The 23,418-nt window shown below is 38.7% G+C and overlaps 1 protein-coding gene across 1 annotated transcript; it reads left to right on the top strand.

Moving 5' to 3' along the window:
- The first annotated feature begins 1,952 nt into the window (after positions 1 to 1,952).
- LOC146465415 (adhesion G protein-coupled receptor B1-like) lies at positions 1,953 to 21,663 on the top strand. The gene is made up of 16 exons (XM_085128763.1): positions 1,953 to 2,501; positions 4,060 to 4,440; positions 5,355 to 5,450; positions 8,282 to 8,323; positions 8,895 to 8,993; positions 11,364 to 11,458; positions 12,118 to 12,396; positions 13,321 to 13,470; positions 13,945 to 14,208; positions 14,778 to 14,960; positions 15,342 to 15,536; positions 16,340 to 16,496; positions 17,319 to 17,452; positions 18,300 to 18,554; positions 20,367 to 20,454; positions 21,350 to 21,663. Exons 1-16 carry the CDS (start codon positions 2,417 to 2,419, stop codon positions 21,520 to 21,522), a joined length of 2,676 nt encoding a protein of 891 aa, XP_084984889.1. The 5' UTR covers positions 1,953 to 2,416; the 3' UTR covers positions 21,523 to 21,663.
- The last annotated feature ends 1,755 nt before the right edge of the window (positions 21,664 to 23,418 follow it).

Genomic DNA, 23,418 nt, shown 5'->3' with positions numbered 1-23,418 from the left:
GTTCTACTTTTTCTCACCTAACATTTTCGTCGAGCGACGAGTACGTAAGTCACTGTTGAGCTGCTGAGCTAGCTACCTAGCTATTCAATACGGCGATTTAGGTAGCTATAGTTCAGTTACGCGTTATCAAACTAAACATATCCGTCTTTAATTAAGGTCTTTCAGTACCAGACGTCCCAACCTAAAATGAGATTTAAAAGCGAAAAAGCCCTAGAGCAAAAAAGCAGATGACAAGTATGGTGTCTAATCATCGACACTGGTTGTGTGAAAGGTTGTGAAACTATTCTTATCACAAATGCATTTTGGTCAAATTGTTGTTCATTTTCCCGCTCATGATAAATGAATCATCGAGCATACAGGGAATGAGAATTGATCTTTTACCGAGGTTTAAAAAAAATATATATATATATTTATTATTTGCCCTCGGTAAAGGATCAATCTTTGTCCTGAGAAGACTTCACGCTGCCAAATTTTGCCAACGCTTACCAAAGTCGCATGGAGTAAAGTGAACATGAAATTTAATTTACTACGGATTTACTCATAGTTCCTTGAATGCGAAAACTATAAACAGTTTTCATCACTTTCTTTACCCTCACTTCTTCCAAATCAACAATCAGACGATCAAATCCTCGAATTGTTGTTAATATTTAGCAAGAGTCCACAGCATCAAAAAAGCTGCTGCTCTTATAAAATTGGCGCGAAAACAGGATGCGCTCTTTAGTTAAGTTATTCCCGGCGTAAATCGTATTTCGCATAATTATGCCATTCCGCACGCCATGCCACATACCATTCCGCAAACTCTTTCCGCCTTTTACCCTCACCAAATTTATACGGGAACTCTGAAATATCGTTGGCGATTTTCAAAACTGACATGTAAATTTCAAAACTCCGTTCAAATTTCAAAAATATCGTTTACGCGTGACCTGAGTTGACTGTAAAGGGGAAGCATCATGGACTCACTTCGTTCAGCGGATACACAAAATACCCCATCGAACCTCTGTGGAGGAGAGAGTCATGGAAACTTGATATCATTTCAAAACCCAAAAATTTGTTGTCTGACAAAAGAAACAAAAAAAATAATTGGCTAGTTTTGTTAGAAATTATCAACCTAGTGCAATAAAACTGTCAATTAGTGCCTCTGGCCAGAGACAGAGTAGATCGGAATGGATTGAAACTTGAAAAATGTTAGGCTGATGTTTTTCAAGTTTTCGTATTTTTGTCTCCAAAATGCGCTAGAACAGAGTACGAGTTGTTCCTGTCAAGAATTGAGTTGATTTCTCCCCTCGCGTTGTTCTAGAATTATTTTGTAGCAAAGTGAAGGTCTTATTTCACCATTTCTAACAAAAGAGGTAAAAAACCCCATGATACTTCCCCTTTAAGCATCAAGCAAACATCAGAGTGTTATTAAATTGTCCACAAAACACGACGTATACATTAATTTTGAAATTTTGCCGAGCAATTCACCCAATCTTACTAAAGAAATACAGGAAAATCTATTCGCAAAAGGTTTGGCGAGTTCTTTTCTTGCGTCATTTCCGGTTTTCGGTCACGCCGAGTTTAAGCGGAAGTCTTAGCCAAAGAGAGCCTATTAAAGTGCACAGTGTTTTACGTCATGCGAGGATACTGAAATGCCTCTGTCCTGCCACAAAGAAGGTGGTTATAGACAAAGGAAACAAGCAGTTGGTGATGATGAGCGATGGTAAAAGACAACACGGATCTCGGTTGTTTTTAAGGGTTTTTTTTTTTAAGTTTTCTGAGAATCGAGTCGGAGCAGTTAACTCCCACGCAGACAACAGTTACGTCAGAAATTAGACGACCACTACGTGACGAGGAAATGATTGAACAAATTCTCGGAAAAATGGAATATCTTTGTTTACAGAAGAACAAAGAAGGAAGTCAAAACTTACCTGATCCTTTTCATAAATGGTGAAAACCTTTCAACAGCGGTTTATTATAAAGGCCCCTAGATCCCAAACAGAATTTCAAATGCAGAAAGCAAAATATCGGTATTTATCAATAACTGAGTTCCATTTCCTTCGTTTTTTTTTTTTTTTTGCTAGAAATACGAAAAGTTACTCCGCCTTTCTGTGCATCAGACCGACTTTGCTTTTAATTTGCTGCGAACGCACGATGGACAACGGCGATATTTGAATCAAAATAAAATTTTAGGGGCTTATACACGCTTGGTCAATAAGGTATAACTGACAAAGAAATTTCTGTTCCAATTCCATGAGTATGGACTTCTGATTCACGTATTACATAGCTAACCAGGAAAAAGAGGTGATACCGGAACCTGACCTTTACCATGATCACGTCTGTTATGGTAACCAACCTCGTTGGTATTTGCATATGGTCGACTACGTCGAGCTGGTAAAGTAAATAACAGGATAACTTCTACTTTGCCTCATTATCAGCGATGGAGAGACGGCTTTTTCTTCTCAAAACGGCAGTTACTGTAGTTCTGACTCTGCGTTTTGCTGTACAAGTACAAGGTTACGCTGGTAAGGAAGGCAAACATGAGTTTGTATTTTATAGCGGCTCTTATGACCCGTGACGGTATCACAGCATTTATCTGAGCACTGAGTTTATGACTGAACACATAGGATTTACGTTTTATACTTAACCTTGGGTTCATTACGGGAAAATACTTTTGGTTTTCAGCGTTCAAGATTATTAACCTACACATCTCATACAAGGAGTTCGATGGCAGGCAACACGAATGTGGTATTGTCTTGGATAGTCTCTGGCCTTGCTAAAATTGAAACTAAAAATTACCGGAATGCCACGATGAGCAAATCTGACAGTGAATGTGAAAAATCAATCCTAACTTGCTGTTCTACAACATAACGAGATTAAAAACAAAAATGACGCAGAACTAAAACTTTCTAGGTTTGATGTTTGTGGTCCCCTTTGGTCCTTTTACAAGTTGGGGCTGTAAAATAATTGTTTCCGCATGCAGTTTTGATGAGACGAGTCACGCTTATTCGGGTAAGAGTATTCGTGACGCGCTCAACGGATGTCATAGGGGGTCATAAAATCACAGCTTTCTTTTAGTTTGAATAATCAATGAACTATTAAATCCATCAATCGATCGATCAACCAATCAGTCAAGCAGCTGTGTAAAGTTCTTTCCTTTTTTATATACAGTCATTTCAACTAACGTTGTCGGTTCAAAGCATGAAGCTAAAAGACAAGACCGAAAGTTTACGTGGGATTTTCATGAATAAATTCACCAAAATCAGTCATGCCTGGAGAAAACAATAGGTTGTAATTAGCAGTACAATGACCTGCACGTGCAGGGATGATTTTGATAAAATTATTCATAAAAAATAATCCCACAAAACATTGCGGTCTTGTCTTTTAGCTTGATTTTGATCCGACAACGTTAATTGAAATAGCTGTAAATAGGTTGTCGTGTGACAAACTCATTGTTTGGCAAGACTACAGCGAGAGACACTAAGAATACCAGACCTCAGTTAATAATTCGGAAATACCCTAGTTCATACATGTGGTATTCTTACTTACCTGGGTCCGGCTGCATAAAAGAAAGTAAGAGCTTTCCCCAGTGGTTCCTAACTTCCCACGCAGTCGTTTTTAGGGGTCTCGTATCACCTGCTCCCCAGGTTTTACGAGTCCCCTAAAAACGACTGCGCGGGAGGCTACAGTCGTTCCCCTGCATTGCAAGGGATTTTCTCTCGCTATCTTTGTCCCTTTAGCCAAACGATTCAATATAGCGCCGGCGAAAATCCTTGGGAACGCTAAAAACGGTTGCAGAGAACGCCAATATATCTTAAGATGTTTCATGCAACCGGACCTTGGCCTTTGAGTTGGTCTGAGTTGAAGCCTGGTTGGAATTTACTTTGTTTTGATATAAACCTCAGTGCTAATCAAATCTAGTGTGATTTTCGTATGTAAAACAGTAAGGCTTGTATCAAAATAAAGTCAACTCCAGCTTCATTTTCACTGAAAGAGCAGTTCGCTAAGCACACAACTGAAAAATGGGCCAGTAGACGAGCATTGTGAGACAAATTTAATTGGAATTTCTCTCTTTATCTTCAGTGGAATGTTCCAGATACAGATTCCTAAATGAGTCAAACAGAGCGCAAACATATAAGACGCTCAATGACTACTGGCTTTGCGATATTTCACTGTTGGGATGGTACAGATTCGGTGGAGATGCTGGAACTCAAATGGCCGATTCCTGTGTTCCTATGAAACATTGTGGTACATATAGGTCGGGTTGGCTCAACGGAAGGCACCCCTCGGTGGCGGATGGGGCTGCTAAACGTCAAGTATGTTTCACTGGGTCAAGTGACTGTACGTGCTACGTTACAGTTAGCATCACTGTCCGTAATTGTGGAGCATTTTACGTTTATTATCTCAAGAAGCCAAGTAGATGCTACTTGCGTTACTGTGGCAACGGAATAAAGCCAACCCAAGGTAAAAAATATTTTGTACTCGTTTAATTTTAACTCGGTTGTCTTAAGAGCACTTTATCGAGTATTATGTAAAAGAGCCGAATTTATAATTCAAGTAGCATGTTAACTTAAGTGTTCGGCTTCTTTACCGCTTTATTTATTTATTTTTTTATTTATTTATTATTATTATTATTATTATTATTATTATTATTATTATTATTATTATTATTATTATTAATTTTTTATTATTCGTCACCTTAAAATGATACAATATTAATTTACAGAAATTTGTTAAAGTATGACAGGAACGCCCAAAGAAACCATGAGGCTTATACAACGTGGGCTTTCCGTGCTAAATTACTAAGAATAAACTTAATATTGATTTAACTGAATGGCAAAGGCAGAGAAACAATAATACGAAAGAACTTAGGTATCACCCAAAAAAATAAAAAGACAAAGGACAAAGCTGACAAAGAAAAGAAAGAAGAGGAAGGGGGGGGGGGGGGGGAGGGAAAGTAGCTAGATGTTGATGTGAATGTAGCAAAGAGTAGTTCAACATGTTTGGACATTTTTAGTTATTCATATTTAAATATATTAGTTATTTAGCCATATGTCAATTAATTAGTCATTTTTTAATTAATTAGTCATTTGTTTACTGATATGTTAATTAATTGCTAAATACTGCTAATTAATTAATTTCACAGGTGTCTATTCAAAACTGCATAAGCTGGATTGGACCAGCCTGTATGAATTTCACTTATAAAAAAAACACACTTTAAGCTGCATTTTAGTAAACGGAATTAGAAAGTCTCCAATAATATTTCCCCTGTCACGAGCATGCATAAAAGTAATCGTAGTGGCATTAATTAAAACCCCTTAAACTTAAATTAGGTTCATAGCCAGCGAATGCTTAGGATTTGTCTGCTTCTATCACAGGGACCACACCAAGAAGAAGTACCAGCGTCGTTTCGTCGTCTTCTGTTTCATCCTTCGACTCTCTCCAATATTCACCACCTCAACAATGGTCGCCAAGTAAGTGAGTTCTTGCAGAACTTGTATTGTATAATTGCTTCTTTCCTCATACTGTACGAGAAAAGGTATTATGAGAGAGGCTGTATAAGTTCTCTTTGGCTAATAAAAACTAACTTGATCTTGTTAAGTCATCATCGCTGTAAACGTAAATTTTCCTGTAGTTTTAATGAATGGTTTTCAGTGTCCTTATTGCGAATGCAACGCACAGGCGCAAAGGAAGCAAACTATTGGGTTTGTTGAAAATTAAAGTTTTTGTTTTGGAAGCACTCTTGTTTCATGTTAGTATCACCCGATTTTATCTAGAATTATTTCAAGTTGGCGTCCGAGTGTCTTTCAACGAGTTAAAACACAAAAGGGAAAATTTAATTACTGATTTTTCGGTAGTCAAGGTCTGCTGAGATCCCTTGCCTTGTATCAAATTGATTTTTTTTCCGAGGGGAATTATGTGGCCCGGCACTTTTTTCTTATATCCACCAGCTTGAAGTCGCCATATTGGATTTTTTTATTTCTCCAAAATCTCGGAAAAACGTCAATTATTACACTCAGTAAAGACACGCTAAAATAACAAAGTCTAGGTAGGACGTAAAACACACAGTTTTGTTGTAATGTGAACACGCTTTGAATAAATAAATAAATAAATAAATAAATAAATAAACAAACAAACAAACAAATAAATAAATAAATAAATAAATAAATAAATAAATAAATAAATAAAGGGCGTTTTATTATAAAAACGTCGCACATGAAGCGAATTGCGTAATTACATTACATAAGAATAAACCTAGTAAAATTACAGCTTGTCAACTTGCTCGGGTCTGGGCATTACATTTTAAAATTATTTTAAATTTACCTTTTTTACGTTTTCAAATTACTCCGAATTTACAGCCTACAATTTCAATATGATAAAAAGTTCACCACAAATTATTAATAATGTTGGAAAATATCCAGCTAGAGACCATGAGCTTTAGAGCACATGTGGGGGAAGAAACTTTCCTTAAAGCGCTCTGTTTTACACCTCGTCAGCGATGGCCTATCATTAAAGCGTAGGGAGCGCGCGCGCCCGAGTCAGTGGCATAAGATGGTGAAGGCGTGACCCGGGATCCTTGATATTTTCAAAGGTTTTCGCTCACAAGAGCTCTCGTCGGGCGCACAGAGTCGTGCAGCCAGAGAGCTTCAAAGCGTCTTCGTAGTGGGAGGTAGGAAAGATGATGCGTAACGCGCGTTTTTGCAGTCTCTCGATTCTTTCTGAGAGCTGGACAGAGAGAGGGGAATACCACACAGGGCAGCGATACTCCAGTACCGACCTAATTAGTGCAATGTAAACTCGAAGGAGATCGTGTGGAGGTGCGGCACTGCGCTTTAGCACTCGTAATATATGCAGTCGTTTGATAGCCTTGCCTACTATTTAGTTGACACGTGAATCCCATTTTAGGTTACTTTGAATAGTGACTCCCAAAACTTTGTGGGCTTCTACGGTTTCAAGTGCATTGCCAGTCACAGCTAGATCTGGAGGAAAATGCTCATTATGGCGGCAAAAATGGACAGTCAGCTCCTTACATTTCTTAGGATTACATTTCTTTCTCCTTACATTTCTTAGGATGGGCGTTTCACCTATCGCACTGTGAAAAAGAGCAGTTGTAGGAGAATAATGAATCCTGATTCCAACCAAAAAGGATACAAAGCTTGACGATAGCGGCTTGAATTCATTTTTTTTGCACTGATAGTGTCACGCATAAAACATTTCAAGCAATCATTTAAGGCAACTTTCCGTCGCTAGAATCCCTTCTGAATCTAGAAATTTCAAGCCCCTTTGAGCAGGTTGCCTTCACCTAATGAACAAACCAAACAAGGGCTTCAAGGTTTTTTTTTTTTTTTTTGTAGTTCGGGCTTGTTTTGGGTAGGATCAAGAGAAACATTACAGCGGTTACCAATAACTCGCGACCTACGGCATTCAAAAGAGTCGGATAAAGTTGCGTTTTGGTGGACGTCAATCAAACAAACGCCGTCGAAATTATTTTGAATTCTGACAAGGTTCCAAGGTAACCCGGCAAGAAACTAAGATTTTACCTCGCTAAGAGAAGGTAAACTTTATTTAAATTGACTCTCGAGCCAGATCAAGCGCAAATAAAAGGTTTTTTTTAATTACAATTTTCAATTTTTTATGCACGTGATAATTTACTCACTTGCACGCATCACTGATTTAATATCAGGTGTGGCGATTTCAAATGTTTCATAAAAAAATACGACAATGCCCAATTTTTTTTTAGATAATCTGGCTTGGAAATCAACTTTCTATAGTTTACCATCCATCAGCGGATAAAACTGTCAATTTCTTGGTTATGTTTCCTTGAAATGGTCTCAGAATTCAAAATAATTTCAACGGCTTTTCTATGATTGACGTCCACCAAAACGCAACTTTATCGGAGTCTTTTGAAGGCGATAGGTCGCGTGTTATTTGTAACCGCTGTCAATTTGCGAAAGGTTTCAGTTAAACGTCTTTACGAGTAGCCAATACTCGTGCGAGCCAAAATTCAGTGGAAGAGCGCTTAAGTAAAACTTCGGTAATAGCTGGTGGAAGCACACATTCAAAGCAATTAGTCAAACAGCCATGCCTTGCTTTGTGAGGACCCAATATAATGTAAAATACATGTATAATGAAAAATGTAATTCAATACAATACAGTGTAATGCAAGAATCCTAGGATTCGGTTGCCTAAAAAACCTTAAGAATCGTAGAGTAGTTTGTTATCACCATTATCATCATCGTCATCATAATCCTTAGCTTTGACTGTGTATTTACATGATATTTTATTTGTTTTAATTGTTTATCAGCAACGACCACTGGCCGTTCAAAATCACCCACTACTGCCGGAGGTAAGCGTCGCAATATGAAGTTTCTTCTTGTTTAAATTGTTTTTTTCGGCGTTCTGCAACATAATGACCAAGTCACTCTTTTTTGTGATGTAACTGAAGCCCAGAGATCTAAAACCCCGCCGAAGAGGATTTCATGGTATAAAGATGGGTTTCTTTTACAAACTGTGTGCTGCCATGTCCCTAACATTCCTGAGAATACTCTTGGACCTTTGTTGGTCAAAGACGGAGGGAATAACAGTTGTGTCGTGGAAGTGATGCTACGTAACATCAAAGAATACAATGTGTCAGACTACACAGTGGTTAGATGTGAGTTTCATAAACTTTCATTGCACGTGCATTTGTGTTTTTTGTCGTCGCTTATTTGCAGGATGGATGACTCATCTGGTAGGCTGGTTACGACTTGGGATTGATACATGTAGTTAACCTCATGCTATACATATATCGGATTAGGTGCCTCTATTTGTGGGCTTTTAGATCACTGGTCTTATTATTAAAACCGAGTGCTCTTTATATTTATCACGTTTATTAGAAGTAGAAGGAGTATCTCAAGGTTTATCTGTTTTAACTGTAGTTGGTCCAGTTTGCCCAGAGGAGAGATTACAAGGGGTGACATGGTCGATTACTTCTAGACAAGGAACGGATGAGAAACCCTGTCCACACGGAGCAAAAGGTAAGCCATAGGTGAAAGTGTGATTAGAACGTTAACCATAATTTGGCCTGGAGCATTGGAATGGGATACTCATTTTAATCTGATCATGTGCATGCGCATTCATCAGGGATGAGGGAACACAACTTCGTTGCCTCAACATCAAAGCGACTAGTCTAGATAATGATAATTTAATAATTCACATTTAATTCTGAGCAGTTGGGGGGACGCTCTGTTAATTACTTCACGCCTCCTAAACAAAGACGGCTATTTGTGAAACAATTTATTTCACAAGGGAAATATGTTCATCAGTGTCTTCGCTGACTATAAATGCGCACGCGCACGATGTAAACGTTCGTGACCCAAGTGATTTATTAAAATCACTGATCGTTTTATATGCAACTACGCTGTTATCTTCTGCACTTTATTCAGCAAGTTATGCATTGGTGAGAAAGGAAGGAGACTAGGCGATCGATCTAGCGACGTTCAAAGAAATGATAAAGATGTATCCAAACCACACGCTCGACACTTTAACCTGCCTAACCATTCTTACAAACACACGACAGCCTGTTAATCTCTGACCTAGATGTTTTGTCTTCGGAGAAAACATCAAGTAAAATCGGTCACGTTCTACAAAGAATGAGAAGATTTGGGTACGACACCAGGCAAGTTTAGAACAACAACAACAGCAACAAAAATGAAAACATCTTCTCAATTGGCAACAAGGACAAGAACCAGACAAAAAAAGTTCGTTCGTTGGACTTGGCCCGAGGTCTTGGCAGTACAGACCGAGCCGTCGAAGTCCGTACAAAAACGACCGAGGGCCAATATCAACCAGTACGGCTCGAGCAAGCTAGGTTAGTAAGTAGTTTATTATATGGCACTCGGAGCAAACTTGTTTATTTGTAAAAACGCACTTCCGAATTCAAAGGGTTTCGTGACGTGTTTTTGATGACGAGAGCAACCCAGAAAAAAAACAAGCTACGGTACCACGAGTTTAAAAACAAATTTACTGAACGTTTACATGTAATCAGGTTGATTATAGAAAAGACTTCAAGAACGATTTATAGCGGAATTTGACGAAAATCTTAACAGCAGCGGTTTGTTTTTTAAAACTCCCAAAAGGGTTTCGTCGATCCCAGAAAATTTACTAGCGCATCACAAAGTACGGATGAAGAAAAGGTTGCTGTGAAAATCATATTCAATTTTAAAAGAAGTAGCATTAAGTCAATCGTCCTCATCGCTCTCATCTCTGGCTCGGAAACCCAAGTGTTAAGGAATAAAAACCACCACACAGTTCTTTGAAGCGCAATTGGATTGGAGTCGCCGAATTCTCCTGCTTTAAAAAGAGCATCTTCTTCGTTTTCGTCAATCGCCTGAGCGGCTTGCAGCTTGTTTCTTCTGTCGTGCTCGTGAACTAGTGACTTGTGCTTTGCAGCTAGAACTCTTCTCGATTTTTCAAACTCATTATCCTTGAGTATATTGAATGGATATTTCTTCTCAAACAAGTATCGCTGTATATTGTGCTGAAAACTGGAAAATGTTGCTGGCTGGTATTCACCACTTTTCCTGCGCACGCTTAAATAAAAAAAAAAAAAAATGACAAAAGCTGGTCAAGCTTGGACGCAGGTAAGCTTTCTATTGTTTGACTATTCAAGCCATTAGCCTCAATAAAACGGAGTAGAGTGTTCATATCAGTAGACGTCTTCCTTTGGTGTTTTCACTTTTCTGTTTGTTTATGAAATCGTCAATGGCTTCCTGGCTTTCGCTAATGCCTGCTTCAGAGGTTTCTAGATCTTCGGGATAGTAAAATTTGCTTTGTAAATGATATTCCTCATCGTCCATGTTGGAATTAGTCTTTTGGGTAGTTTGCGAAGAATGAAAGTATTTTCAGGTTTTCTTTTCGCAGTTTTAGCTGCAAATTTTCAAATTTGCCGCCGCGGTTGTAAACAAAAATCCACGGCTTATGACCGTTTCCATGAAAACGATCTGTATGGTAAAATCCCGGCCAAGAAAGAACCAATCAGAACGCGCGCATTTACCTCAAGACTACCTTGCCATTTAATAAGACCCGTAATTGTTTGATTCACGGCAACGAAGGGCTACTCTCCAAACTTGAATCTCTTACGGTGGCCAAATTACCTTATCAACTCTGTTGATAAAACTAAACATTCCCGGTTCCCACATCCCAGCGACGCATCACCAGTTTCTTTACAAACTACTCCCCTTAGCCATGTGCATGTTTGATTCTCCATCTTGATTCTTCTAGCTAGTCTTTGCTTGTTTGTAAATAAACGGCTTCCTCTTCGTTCATTACCTCAGGGATCTTTGCTGTAATAAATTTACGTTCATACTTCTCAGTTGTCAACAGTGCCCTTCCAATTTTCTCTCTAGGAACCGCGTTACGGAAATGTTCCGCGGAAGGAGTATGGAACAAGGCAAACTTCACAGGTTGCAGCTCTGCTGAATTTATAAAGTTGGATGCGGAGGTAGGTGCAAATGCAAAGAAAAGAAAAACACGAGCACACACAAACAAGAACAACTTTATGTACGATACATTTCAGACGCACGATGGCATATATTTCCCTTTGTTCCGCGTAATCGGCCAGTTAACGCATGTAAGTTCGTTGATCAGTGAACGAGCCTTGACACTACTATCGCAAAGCTAAAGAGTATCCCATTCAAGCCTTCTCTTTTTTTCAGCCATAAAATGCACGCAATTGCCTAAGTTGCCTTTGACTGCGGTGAAACATCCTCATGCGATAAGCGAAATATAAAAGGATAACCCTTACAACTTGTATATTTGCATCATCTTCCATCACACAGCTGTATAGTTTTTTTGTATCAGGCAGTTTGCTGTACAAAGCGGCTAAAGAGGGTAGGCTGGTTGGTGTTTTGGTTAATGCCAATCGGGCTTTCTTGGTAGATGATTATGGTAGGAATGCGGAGGAAAATGATGAAAAGCAACTGTTTCCGTAGAGAAGAGATAACATTACTTTTAAAATAATACTTAAGACAATAATAAATGAACACGCGTCCGTCGCTATATTTAATAAGCAACCTCAGTTTATACAGGTCATGTTTGAACAAGAAGCCTCGTAAGAAAAGAGCTTGGTCTTACTGTAACACACCTCTTGTTTTCTTTTAGATGAGAGCAATTCTGAATGGTTTTGAGTCAGAACTCAACGCCCAACAAGTTCTTTCACAGCTGGCAAACGCTTCTCAGCCAACAAAGGACGATTTCTTAAGGCCACCAGAAATCTACAAAAAAGACTTAATTATAGCACTTGATATACTTGTCAAATTGGCTGAGTACAATGTCAAAACTGCTAACGTGAGCTCAACAGAGGATGTTGAAAATTACGCACAAGTGGCCAGTAATTTGTTGGATTTAAAGAACAAGAAGACTTGGAACGAACTGGATAAAGTGAGTTAACTGTGCTATGTCAAGAGCTTTAAGTGAAATGTTAACATTACCCTGTTCATGAGACAGTTTTTGTGCGAGCCGTTATATATTTCTGTGTAACAAAATTGAAAGATAATGTCGAAGTTTCGGTAAAAGCACATTAATTTTTAGACCACAGTAAGTCAACGAATAACCCCCTCATGATTTCTGTAAAACGAAAACTACCATTGAGGGACAAGATGAAATAACCAGGGAATCGGAAGAAGATCCGAGAAGCCATCGCGATTGCGATGGAACCCGAAACTTGAAAGTAACGTGAACGGGAGGGACCTTCCAAGTCTTGTGGCATGATACTGTTACCTGACTTCCACTACTCGCTTCACTCCTCAGGGTTAGGCTACAGTACATCACACGGCCCAACGAAGTAAGATTGTCAACTTGCGAAATGTCTGACTTGAAACGGTATTCTTGTTCTGATTGGAGATTGTTTGTAAGATTCTCAAATGGCAAATTAAAAGTGGCAAGAAACCTCAAAATATAAAGTATGAAAAAAAATTCCGAGCCCTCAGCAGGAATCGAACCCACGACCTTCCAGTTACTAGTCTGGATGCTCTAACCACTGAGCTATGGGTGACTCATGTGGTGAACAGGTCACAGGCTTGGGGTTATAAGTCTCAAGACTTCGCATCTCACGAGTACACTGAACAGTACACTGGACACTGGACACACATCATACAAACTTTTCGCTAAAATATATAGTGTTCTAGAAAAAAGATAGACCTTTATTTATGACAATATTGCACTTCAAGGCCTGCCATGAGCTCGTCGCTATCGAAATACTAATTCAAAACCTTGCTCTTTGTATGAGACAGGCAGTTGCTGTCCAGGCATACACACATACCCACCCTTTTGGATTAAAATAGGTTACCGTATGTTTGCCTACAGGTTGGTCAAGGCAGAAGTCAAATCTTAGTCAAAGCACTGGATGATTACGGACTGGGAGTCGCTGTCACGTTTAATGAATCAACAAAAACAAAAGAAGTTTTAAAGACGAACCTGAAAATGAGGATTGACAGAGTTGGTGAAAGCAGTCCGGTATGAATGAGGTTTTCTCGAAGGAAACAGCCAAGTTTGCAAACTTTGCGTCATTTTAATACCTCCTGATTTGAGAGCTTTTAAAAGCATTCTCTCCCATTGAGATCTGCACAACCTGTCGCAATGCCAAGCCTCACCCTAGTACATTTACATATCATAACACTTTGGCACGATGTACATTTTGTTTGAAACCGTAACAGCCATAAAGAAGCAGGCCTTAGAAAGTGGCAAAATAGTAAATTACGTAAATTAACAGACTTAACGCAAATCTACCCCGAATAGTAGCAAAAAACAAGAACACTCACTGTGCAGTGCAGACTGTCGATGGTTTTAATTTTTGAATACTTGTACTACGCCTTCCTTGACAGGGGCAGAAATTACTTTTTTTCATGGAGGTGTTCTGTTTCGTATCATCATGACCTCAGATACTCCTCCATGCATGTTGATCCAAGTGACATAAATTTTTCTTTTCAGTTGAAAGAAAAAGGTCTAAAGGTCGCTTACAACGAAAGCTCCATCCGTCTGCCTCCTCAAGCCTTCAGTTCAACTCAAGATACTCGCGTTGTAACACTGATTTATCAGACGTTACACGAGGTTTTATCACTTCCTAAAGCAGATAAAGTCGAAAGTGGTCAGCCTTACTCACCCAGTACTACTATAGTTTCATCTACTGTCTCCCCCAGACCCCAGGATGTCTTAAACCAACCAGTTAAAGTCGCCCTTCGTCGAAACAAAAAGGTATATTTATTCAGGTTGTTTTAAGGGCGGGACAGAGATTTGCGGAACTTTATTCATCGCTTATTATTTCAATATGAGTAAAGTGTCAGTTATGCTAAGTCTCCGATGTTCGTTTCCCGAAGGACTGTGTCCAGATCGAGGCGAGGATCAATCAAGTGTCATCCAAGCAAAAAGGGCTCGCTCTTTACTTGTTACCAGTGATTTATGACAGGAAAGGTAACTGGAACAGTCGTTTGAAGTTGCCTCACTCAGTTGTTTTCGCCCTTAGCAAGAGGGATAAACCTTAGTTGTTGTTTTTTTTTTATAGGAATGTTCTGATCTTGTTCCTTTGATTGTGTCTCTCTTTGCCACGGCAATTTTAAAATTGCCAAACCATTATACAGTGTTTAACTGTATTTTAATTCTCTTAGACGGCTACCTTGCATTCATGTATGGAAATGAATGCCCCGTTTCTGCTCTTTCTATAAGGCTATTTCCTATGTCAGATATGTGTTTTCTCGTCTTAAAACAGCGGTAAACTGAAAAATGCATTTTTATTTTAGCCTGTTTATTCCTCGTTTTATTTTAAGATAAGTTCGATACCTGACATGTCTGTAGAGTGGACCTGTGTATTCTGGCGGCCAGTAGAATCGGCGATATGGCAAACCAGCGGTTGTAGGCTTGTCCCCAGTGAATCCAACGCCACCATAAAAACATGCCAATGTGATCACCTGACTGTCTTTGCTGCGTTAATGGATCCATATGGTTCACGTGTAAGTACAATAAGGAGGAGGAGGAAAAGAGCAAAAAAGAGAAACATGGAAACGTGTAAATATGACACCTCTCGTTGTCTCATTCAATGTGATCCTAAGAATTCTTGTTTTGTTTCAAACATTTTTTAGTAGTCCAATTGTTTTTAGTTTTTGTTATTTCTTAACCTTGGAAAGCGTTCTTCTTACAAAGGAGGTAGTGCTCCTTCAGCGAGAGACCAAAAAAGCCCCCAAGCAGAGTCGAAAACAAACAAACAAACAAACAAACAAACATTTAGTACATTCACTAAATAAGACGTGTTCCTAGAACGAAAACTAGACGCGTCCCCTAAGAAAATAAGAAAACTGCAATAATATTTTGTGACTGTTATCTATCTTTTTCAGTCAAGTAAACCGTTGGAAATCATCTCAATCGTTGGCTGTTCCGTTTCGCTGGTTGCTGTTGTCATCACAGTAGCTATGTATCTGATTCTCTGGAAAGAGCTGAAAAGTCCAGGAGTAAAAGTATTGCTTAACTTATGCGCAGCTATTGCGGTTTCATGCGCACTTGTCATCTTTGAAGGATCAGCGAGAAATAAGGTGTGTCTTCATGTCTATACAGTGCCATTGTTTCTACTGAAAAGTAGAACGTCAGATTGTACGAGTGTGCTATCGGGCTTTGATCTTACATTGATTACTTAAGTCCACAGAAGAGAGAGGAATGAGAAAAGAAAGAGTTATAGTTGAATGTCACCAATGATTTCATTCACAAATTCAAGTGTGACGATTCGATCTGACGCGGAGTAATGTGACCGTGCAGTAAAGCACATGTGTGTAATGGATGGGTTAGAGCGGTTGGCATTATATGCTATCGTTGTCGCTTTTGTGGTGCTTACCCGTTAAAAACAACAACAACAACCAGCCAACCAAGAAACAAGCAAACAAAAGAAACCAATCCAAAACAGAACTAGCTGTGCGTCAGTTATTGTATTATATACACTCGATTGCAAAAACGTTGACACCTAAAAAGCATAAACCGTAAATATGAGACCCAATGGCTTTATGGGTATAAGTGTACTAAATTTATTTGCATAATATTCCATTCTCGTGCGACGGTAGAAAACCAAAATTAGTTGCACGTGGTGAATGATGGATACTTTCTAAGCTTTCCTTTAAGTGTCGAGTTGGCCAACAAGGGCCAATTTTTTAAACACTACCCACAAATCCGCTGGGTCTCATCGTTCATAGTTTATGCTCTTTAGATGTCGACGTTTTTGCAATTGAGTGTATATACAAAAAGGAATTGGATGCGTGCTAAAACCTCCAGATTTGTTGGTGTTGAAGAATACTTTATGTTAATAATAAAAAAATGATTTTCTTTTTGGGATCTATATGAGTTTCAGGTGGGTTGCCCTATTGTTGCAGCCTTACTGCATTACTTCTTGCTGGCCTTATTTTCGTGGATGCTGTGCGAGGGTACACTGCATTACCTTGTACTCGTGAAAGTGGTAGGAGGCAACGCTGAAGACAAAATCAAGTACTTTTGCATCTTTGGATGGGGTAAGTTTGCCTTAATACCACCAATTTTATACTTAATTATCATAAGCTAACATAGCAATGTGCGTAACAAATACCGTAGATCTTAAAGGCCTTATCACACTTTGATCCCGAGTGAGATGAATAAGTTGGTCAGACGCGTTCAAAGATTCATCCAGCTTCTTTCTGTTTGGTTTTACTTATCAATGGATGGGTGGAAGGAAGCCGGAAAGAATTATAGATAGATAGACGGATGGATGGGAGAATGGAGTAGTGGATAGATGTAATCGATTGATTGAAAAATGTTTAAATGTGTGGCTGTTTGGATGGATGATGGATGGACAAGAGGGAAGACGTGCGAACGTGTGCACATCAAACGAGCGTACGAACGTACCTAAGAACCAATAAAGGAAGGAAGAAAGGAGGGTAGCAACGATGTTGATATCGCTCGATTGCTCAGTAGCTTGATGAAGAAGGAACTCTAGAACGAATAAAATTACCATACATAAGAAACATCAGCAATTAAAGAGAACTATTAAATGAAAAAGAATTCTGGCTCCTCGACGGGAATCAAACCCATGGATTTCTGTATACAGGTCGGATCATGATATAACAACTGAGCAGCTGGGAAGTTCGTAGAGAGTTGTAGGTCATTTGCTAAGTTCATATTTGGGGCACGACCAGCAAACCTTTAAGATCAGCAATACCGAAAACGTCCGACACATGCACCCTTCTTATTTCACGACAGAGATAACAATCCACCATCTCTTCTTGTTTATCAACAGGCTATACAATATACATTTTTTCACTTGATCTAATGTTGTGTTAATCATGTTTCCTTATTAGGTTTCCCCGCAATTATTGTCGCCATTTCCCTGGCTATCACTAAAACGAATGGTTACGGTAACTCAGTTTGCTGGCTTGACGTTAAGAGTGGACTAATTTGGGCGTTTATAGGCCCAGCGCTTTTCGTTATTTTGGTGAGCAGAATTTATTCCCTATGCTTTTAATTCTGCAGTTCATTCATTTCTTCATTAAAGTCTTATTGTTTTCCTTTTATTTTTTATTCTTTATTTTTGCCTTTACAATTACTCTGGAGATTGTTCAGAACCCAGACGAAAGTCTTTGTGTTCTGGAAGACTGTATTCTCTTGACTAGTGGCCTTGATATCACCGACATTAAAGGGGAAGTATCACGAAAATTTGATGTCATTTCAAAACCCTAAAATGTTTGTCTGACAACAGAAACAAAAATATAAATGTCTAGTTTTGTTATAAATTATCACCCCAGTGCAATAAAACTGTCGATTAGTGCCTCTGGTCAGAGACAGAGTAGGCCGGTATGGATTGAAACTTGAAAAATGTTAGGCTAATGTTTTTCAAGTTTTCGTTTTTTTGTTTCCAAGATGCGCTGGAACAGAGTACGAGTTGTTCCCGTCAAGAATTGAGTTTATTTCTCTCCTTTCGTTGTTCTAGAATTATTTTGTAGCAAAGTGAAGGTCTTATACTCTTATTTCACCATTTTTAACAAAAGAGGTCAAAAACCCCATGATACTTCCCCTTTAAAGGGCGCTCATTCTTTACGACAACGTAAAGTGTTGCACAACCCTTATGCCACTTACGATACCTACGCCCCAAAAGCTTCTAGAGTACTATTGGCACTGATTTAACTAGACATTTTTAAGCATTCTATTTATCATAAAAAACTTGTGAAGGTTCGTGTATTTCAAACTCAAAATGTTACCTAGTGGTCAACAATGTAAAGAAGCATCTCCTCTACACGCAGTTCTACATACCAGTAAACCGTCAACAAATTGCTTCTCCACAGATCAATATCGTCGTATATGTCCAGGTGATACGTAGCATGATGGGATCAAGTTTAACGCGAAACAAGACGCAGATTGAAAAAGTAAAAGCTGCAGTGAAGGCGTCCGTGGTCATGTTTCCCTTACTTGGAATCACGTGGTTGTTTGGTCTTTTGAGCTTCAGTTCAGAGACCATTGCCTTTAAGTACCTCTTTGCCATCCTTAATTCGCTCCAGGGGTTGATGATCTTCGTTTTCAAGTTCGCCCTAAACAAACAGGTAGGTAAATGCTAACGTTATAAACAGACCATCGTTAATATATCTCAAATCCGCGATATCGGGAAAGAAAGTTTTTGATGGGCTGGGTGGGTTGAGTTGGGCCATTTGTCGCCAGGTATTGCACTTCAAGACTGAAAGTAGTGTTCACTGGAAGCCTTTCTAGTTGAATTTCTTTTCAACGAAATAACAAAACAGTTCTTTCATGTAGGCCGAACTATAATTTTAATGAGAGATCAATTTTAGGAGGTTCGTATTAAGTGACTATCTCGCGGAAGGTGATCGATCTTTTAGAAAATTACTCCGGCTGAAGATTGCAATGAGCAAAGTGCTGTTAGTAAAACAATTGATATTTTTAGACAGAAGCCTGTGTGGTGCGTTTTTCCGAAAGCCTAACGCAGTGAACAGTTGATCTGGAGACTTAAGTGATTAGTGACACACATGTGCAGACACACACACAAACATGCAACCACCTGCGTAACTTGAAGAACATTAAAACTATGACAATGAAACAAAGAAGGGGTTATAGGGCGTCTGAATTGTCTACTTTGGCGTCCGCCAAATTGGATAATGACGTAATATGACGAGGAATGACTTCACTTTTCTTCACAGCCGCCATCTTGGATCCGCAATCTTGGATTTCTATTTTTTTCATATCAGAAAATTACTTAAGGACGGTGCCTACTAATATCAAAGTATTTTTGTGCGGTTTATGACTATGCGGAAAAGGCAGATCTTAGGAAAGCCTATTGGAATCTAAAACGAAAATTGGGGGTAGCCACGCAATTTTCAGAGATAATTAAGCAATAATATCTCTAAAAAGCGCCAAAATATAAAGCAATGTATGGGATTTTTTCCTAAATTGAAGCTTAATTATCTGTGAAAAATGGATGGTACCCCCAATTTTCTTTCGAGATACCAAAAGCGTTTGATAAGTTCTGCTTTCTCCGCCCAGTTTTAAACCGCGCAAAAATATTCCTGTATTAGCAGGCACCACCCATCGGGAAACTCGAGTATCTCGCGATGCGCAGAACGTATGCGCAGTAACAATAGTAGGCACCGTCCTTAAATTGAACCAAAAACAATTCTAAAATTCAAAACCAATTATAATAATTACCATTATGGCACAGAAAAGTAAAAGTAAAAACCTACTCTTTTTTACAGGAAATGTCGTCAATCCTTTACAGGAAATCTCGAAAACAATAATCGTCAAAATGTTGTCAGCGCATTCCCCAATTCCCTCACAAGGCGAAGAGAGTAAATTAGGATTGCAACGGCATATGTAAAGATCCACAACATTTCATATCTTGCAGTCAATAATCTTCCACGAAAACTTAAGACAAATTGGTAATCGGACTAAGGGGGAGATTGTGATGCATTTTTGCCCTGGAAATAACACCCTAAGGTACAGCCTGGTAAAAGGGAAAATATTAAACATGACGAGTTTTTTAAATAAAAAACAAGTAATTCCTTGCTTTGATATGGCTAGATGTGATTTCTATGGATAAGTTAATAGAGTATTTTCATTCACGTGACTACCGGCCATATTGGTTTACTGAAACAAAAGAAAACATTTGCATAAAAATAAAGTTCAATTCCCAGAGGTTTAGTTTGGGACACCAACATGGCCGCCATTTCTTTGTTTTGGGACACCAACATGGCCGCCGTGACGTCATGTGAAAACACTCTATAAGGTTGGTTTTAACTGCTAACATCAATCTAGCGTGACAGATATGGAATTCCCGTTCAGTTGATGGTTTGATCGCATCCATTTTACGCTTGAAACTTTGTAGTATGTCTTCCCTGTTTTGTCAGGTTCAAGACGCCATTAAACGGCGACTCAGGAAAACGAGGACCACTAATGCGCAGGTCAAACAACGTGATGAAAGTCCATTCATTCAAGGTATGCCTTTTTTAGTGTCCAGTGTTTCATTATATGTATTCTATTCATCATCAGAAGTGATAAAAAGGTAAGAAACAGTTCCTAAAAGATTCAGATGATATATTTTATCTCAAAAAGGCCGTTTTTATTTTGGGAGTTTATTTAGCTATCCTAACTATCCTAAAGGCTGTAAGTTTATGGAGTTTAACTCAGTTCCTTTCTTTCTCGGCTGGTTATAAAACCGCGGACTTAGTTACATTCAAGGTTGCAGTAGTCTGTAACTGTTCTTGCTGGGACAATTACGTTTACCCAATAAAGGAATCGAAAGACCTCCCTGGTGTGTCAAGAAAGCCCTATTGGCATCAATCATGGCGATAGATTGGGTACTTTGGAGGAGACAGAAATCGTTTTAACATTATACACTGGTGATATGGAGATTAGAGCTCTGGTCGCTGCATTCTTGTTTTGTTCATGGGAGAAAATTTGTCATCACTATTAAACGGGAGCGTTGATATCTTGCGAAGCCCAAATAATCGCGAAAGCTCAAATTGCCTCCTCCTGTGTTGGAAAATTAGCAATGGCCCTAACCATAGAGGTTCATTATCCCATCCTGCTCACTAAATTTTTCTTCTTTTAAATAGGCAACGTGCAAATATGATAGGCGAAAGTGAAAGACGTTAGGACGGATCCTGGATGACATGAATAGACGATAGTGTTGTATTAGATTTACTGGATTACTAATTTTCAAGAATGCAATAAAAAAATCCTTAACTTCCAATACCAAATTTTATGTGTTTGCATTCTTACGTTAATCAATCTTCCGAACATGTTTTGGGTGACGTTATTCTCTCCTTCCTGTAGGCTTTTCTGTCCGTTTTCTCTTCATTTTGTTTTATTTTTGTTCCATCCATTTCAGCCACGAAGGGTCAGTCAGGGAGTGCTGAATATGACTATGAACATGTACCAGTGACAAGGGAACCTCGCAAAGACAAATTGGTATTAAAGACTTTGCTTAAACAAGAGGAAGGAGCAGGTGTCAACAACGAAACTCATCCGAAGGGAAATCTATTGTCACACTCAGATGAATGAAACTCCTCTTCACAGAGCTCAGTAGTTAAGACATTTGACATTAATGCCTTTTCAAAACATTGCTGCTTTTTCTCATTTATCATGAAATATACTCTATACAGTTGAGACAGAACATTTCGGTGATATGTTATTACTTTAAAAGACTAAGTACATTAGAAGCTCGATTATTTGGCCCCTGACAGAGCATGGAGTTAAGGTGGCTTCATATGGTATTCACTTATAATATGGCGCGCGCTGTATTACACAACGAAAGCCAGTTTACTCTTGTTTTCTTTTTACCAGTTCATTGAAGTCAACAAAAATGTAATAATCAAGAACCAAACGGTGTCCTCGAACCCTCACTGGTAAAATAATGCCTTTGAGTCTCGAGCTAAAACTACTCAAACATAGACGTTTGTAAGTGCGTATTACACTTTGATTTCAATTTTTTTCAATTTCCTTTGGTGAAATTTCTAAAAATTTCACGCCGGATCAGAGAGCGTCAACAGGAAAATCTTTTAAGAAAAAAAGGTAGGGGGTTCAAAGGCAGATTCCATGCTTTTTACAAATTTTTGTGTTTTTTGCCACTGCGCAAAAAATTGTATTATAAATTTTTGTGAAAATTGAGCCCTAATTAGAGCAAATCATTTGGAACCTCTCTGCCAGCTTTTAGGAAATTTCACTGAAGCAAACGCAAGAAATCCAGATGAAAGTTTAAACTTGCACGGTCAATAATGACGTCTTAGAAAGGGAATTCGCCAAGATCGTTATTTGAGCATGCATGAACTTTAAAGCAATAGACTTGTTTGCGCGAAATAATTGGATGAAATTTACAACCTTGGTTATCGTTGAAGACACAAACAGTAATAGTTTTGTTTATGAAACTATTGCAGAGAACGTCATCTTTAAAATGGTTTCTCTGTTTCTACTTCTGGGTTGTTATTTGAGCTGCATTAATGACTTGTTCGGTGCTTTGCATGAGCTTGCGTCAGCTCGCACGCGCACATTACTGAAGCTCGCATCATCAGTGCGCGCGCTAGCCTAAAACCCAATGGAGACACCTTAAATGTCAAATTAATGATGTGGTCTTTCTTTCTTTCTTCCTTTTTTTCTTTTGGAGATAAATAAATCTGTGTATTGACTGTTGTTCGACGAGAGAAACTGGTTATATAATATAATGCGCTGATGGTGTAGATGGTTAGATGTGAGTTTAGGTTCCATTCACGTATTCAAACGTTAACGGTTGAGGTTGAACCCTATCAGGACGAGCCTTTTTTCAAACGTCTGCGAATATTAAAACTATGGCAATGGCACTTCGAGTATAGATAGTACGACCAAAAATGTTTCCTTTGAAATCCGTACGCAACGAGAAGTGTTGACGTCATACTTACGCCATGATTGCCAAATGGCCGCCATCTTGGATCCGCCATAATGGTTTTCTGGAGTTCCCCAAGACTCCAATTATGCGCTAAAATTAAACGAAAAATAAAGAACACTAATACGAGTTAAAAACATAAAGGTTGCTGTAGGGGAAGTGATTTTTTTCATATGACTGCGAAATTTGTCTTTATGTTGTTTTTCTCTGGCGTTTTCCACTCTGGGGGTCTTGTTGATTGGTACGCTATGTAATTTGAACCAGCCCGTTGACTGCAAAGGGACCCAAAGCATTTTCTTTTGTTTTTAATATTTTTGCTTATGTTCCATCTGTTTAGTAGAGTTAGTAACACATTATAAGGTATGTGTCCTAAGGCAAGAGATTCAGCAAGCTCTGTTAATCCTTTTATGAAGATCGCGTTTCAACTCAGTCGGATTATTGTTTTTTTTTCTTTCGGGGGGTGGGGGAAAGTGGTAGAAGCAATAAAATATAAAATGGAGTATAAATTGAAATCTACATGTTATAACTCCGAAGGTAGTTAC

This window comes from Pavona decussata, unplaced genomic scaffold (assembly GCF_977016875.1).
Source record: "Pavona decussata unplaced genomic scaffold, jaPavDecu1.1 SCAFFOLD_156, whole genome shotgun sequence".
NCBI lineage: Eukaryota > Metazoa > Cnidaria > Anthozoa > Scleractinia > Agariciidae > Pavona > Pavona decussata.
Note: the sequence above shows the minus strand (reverse complement) of the source record. Positions and strands in the feature narration are given on the sequence as shown.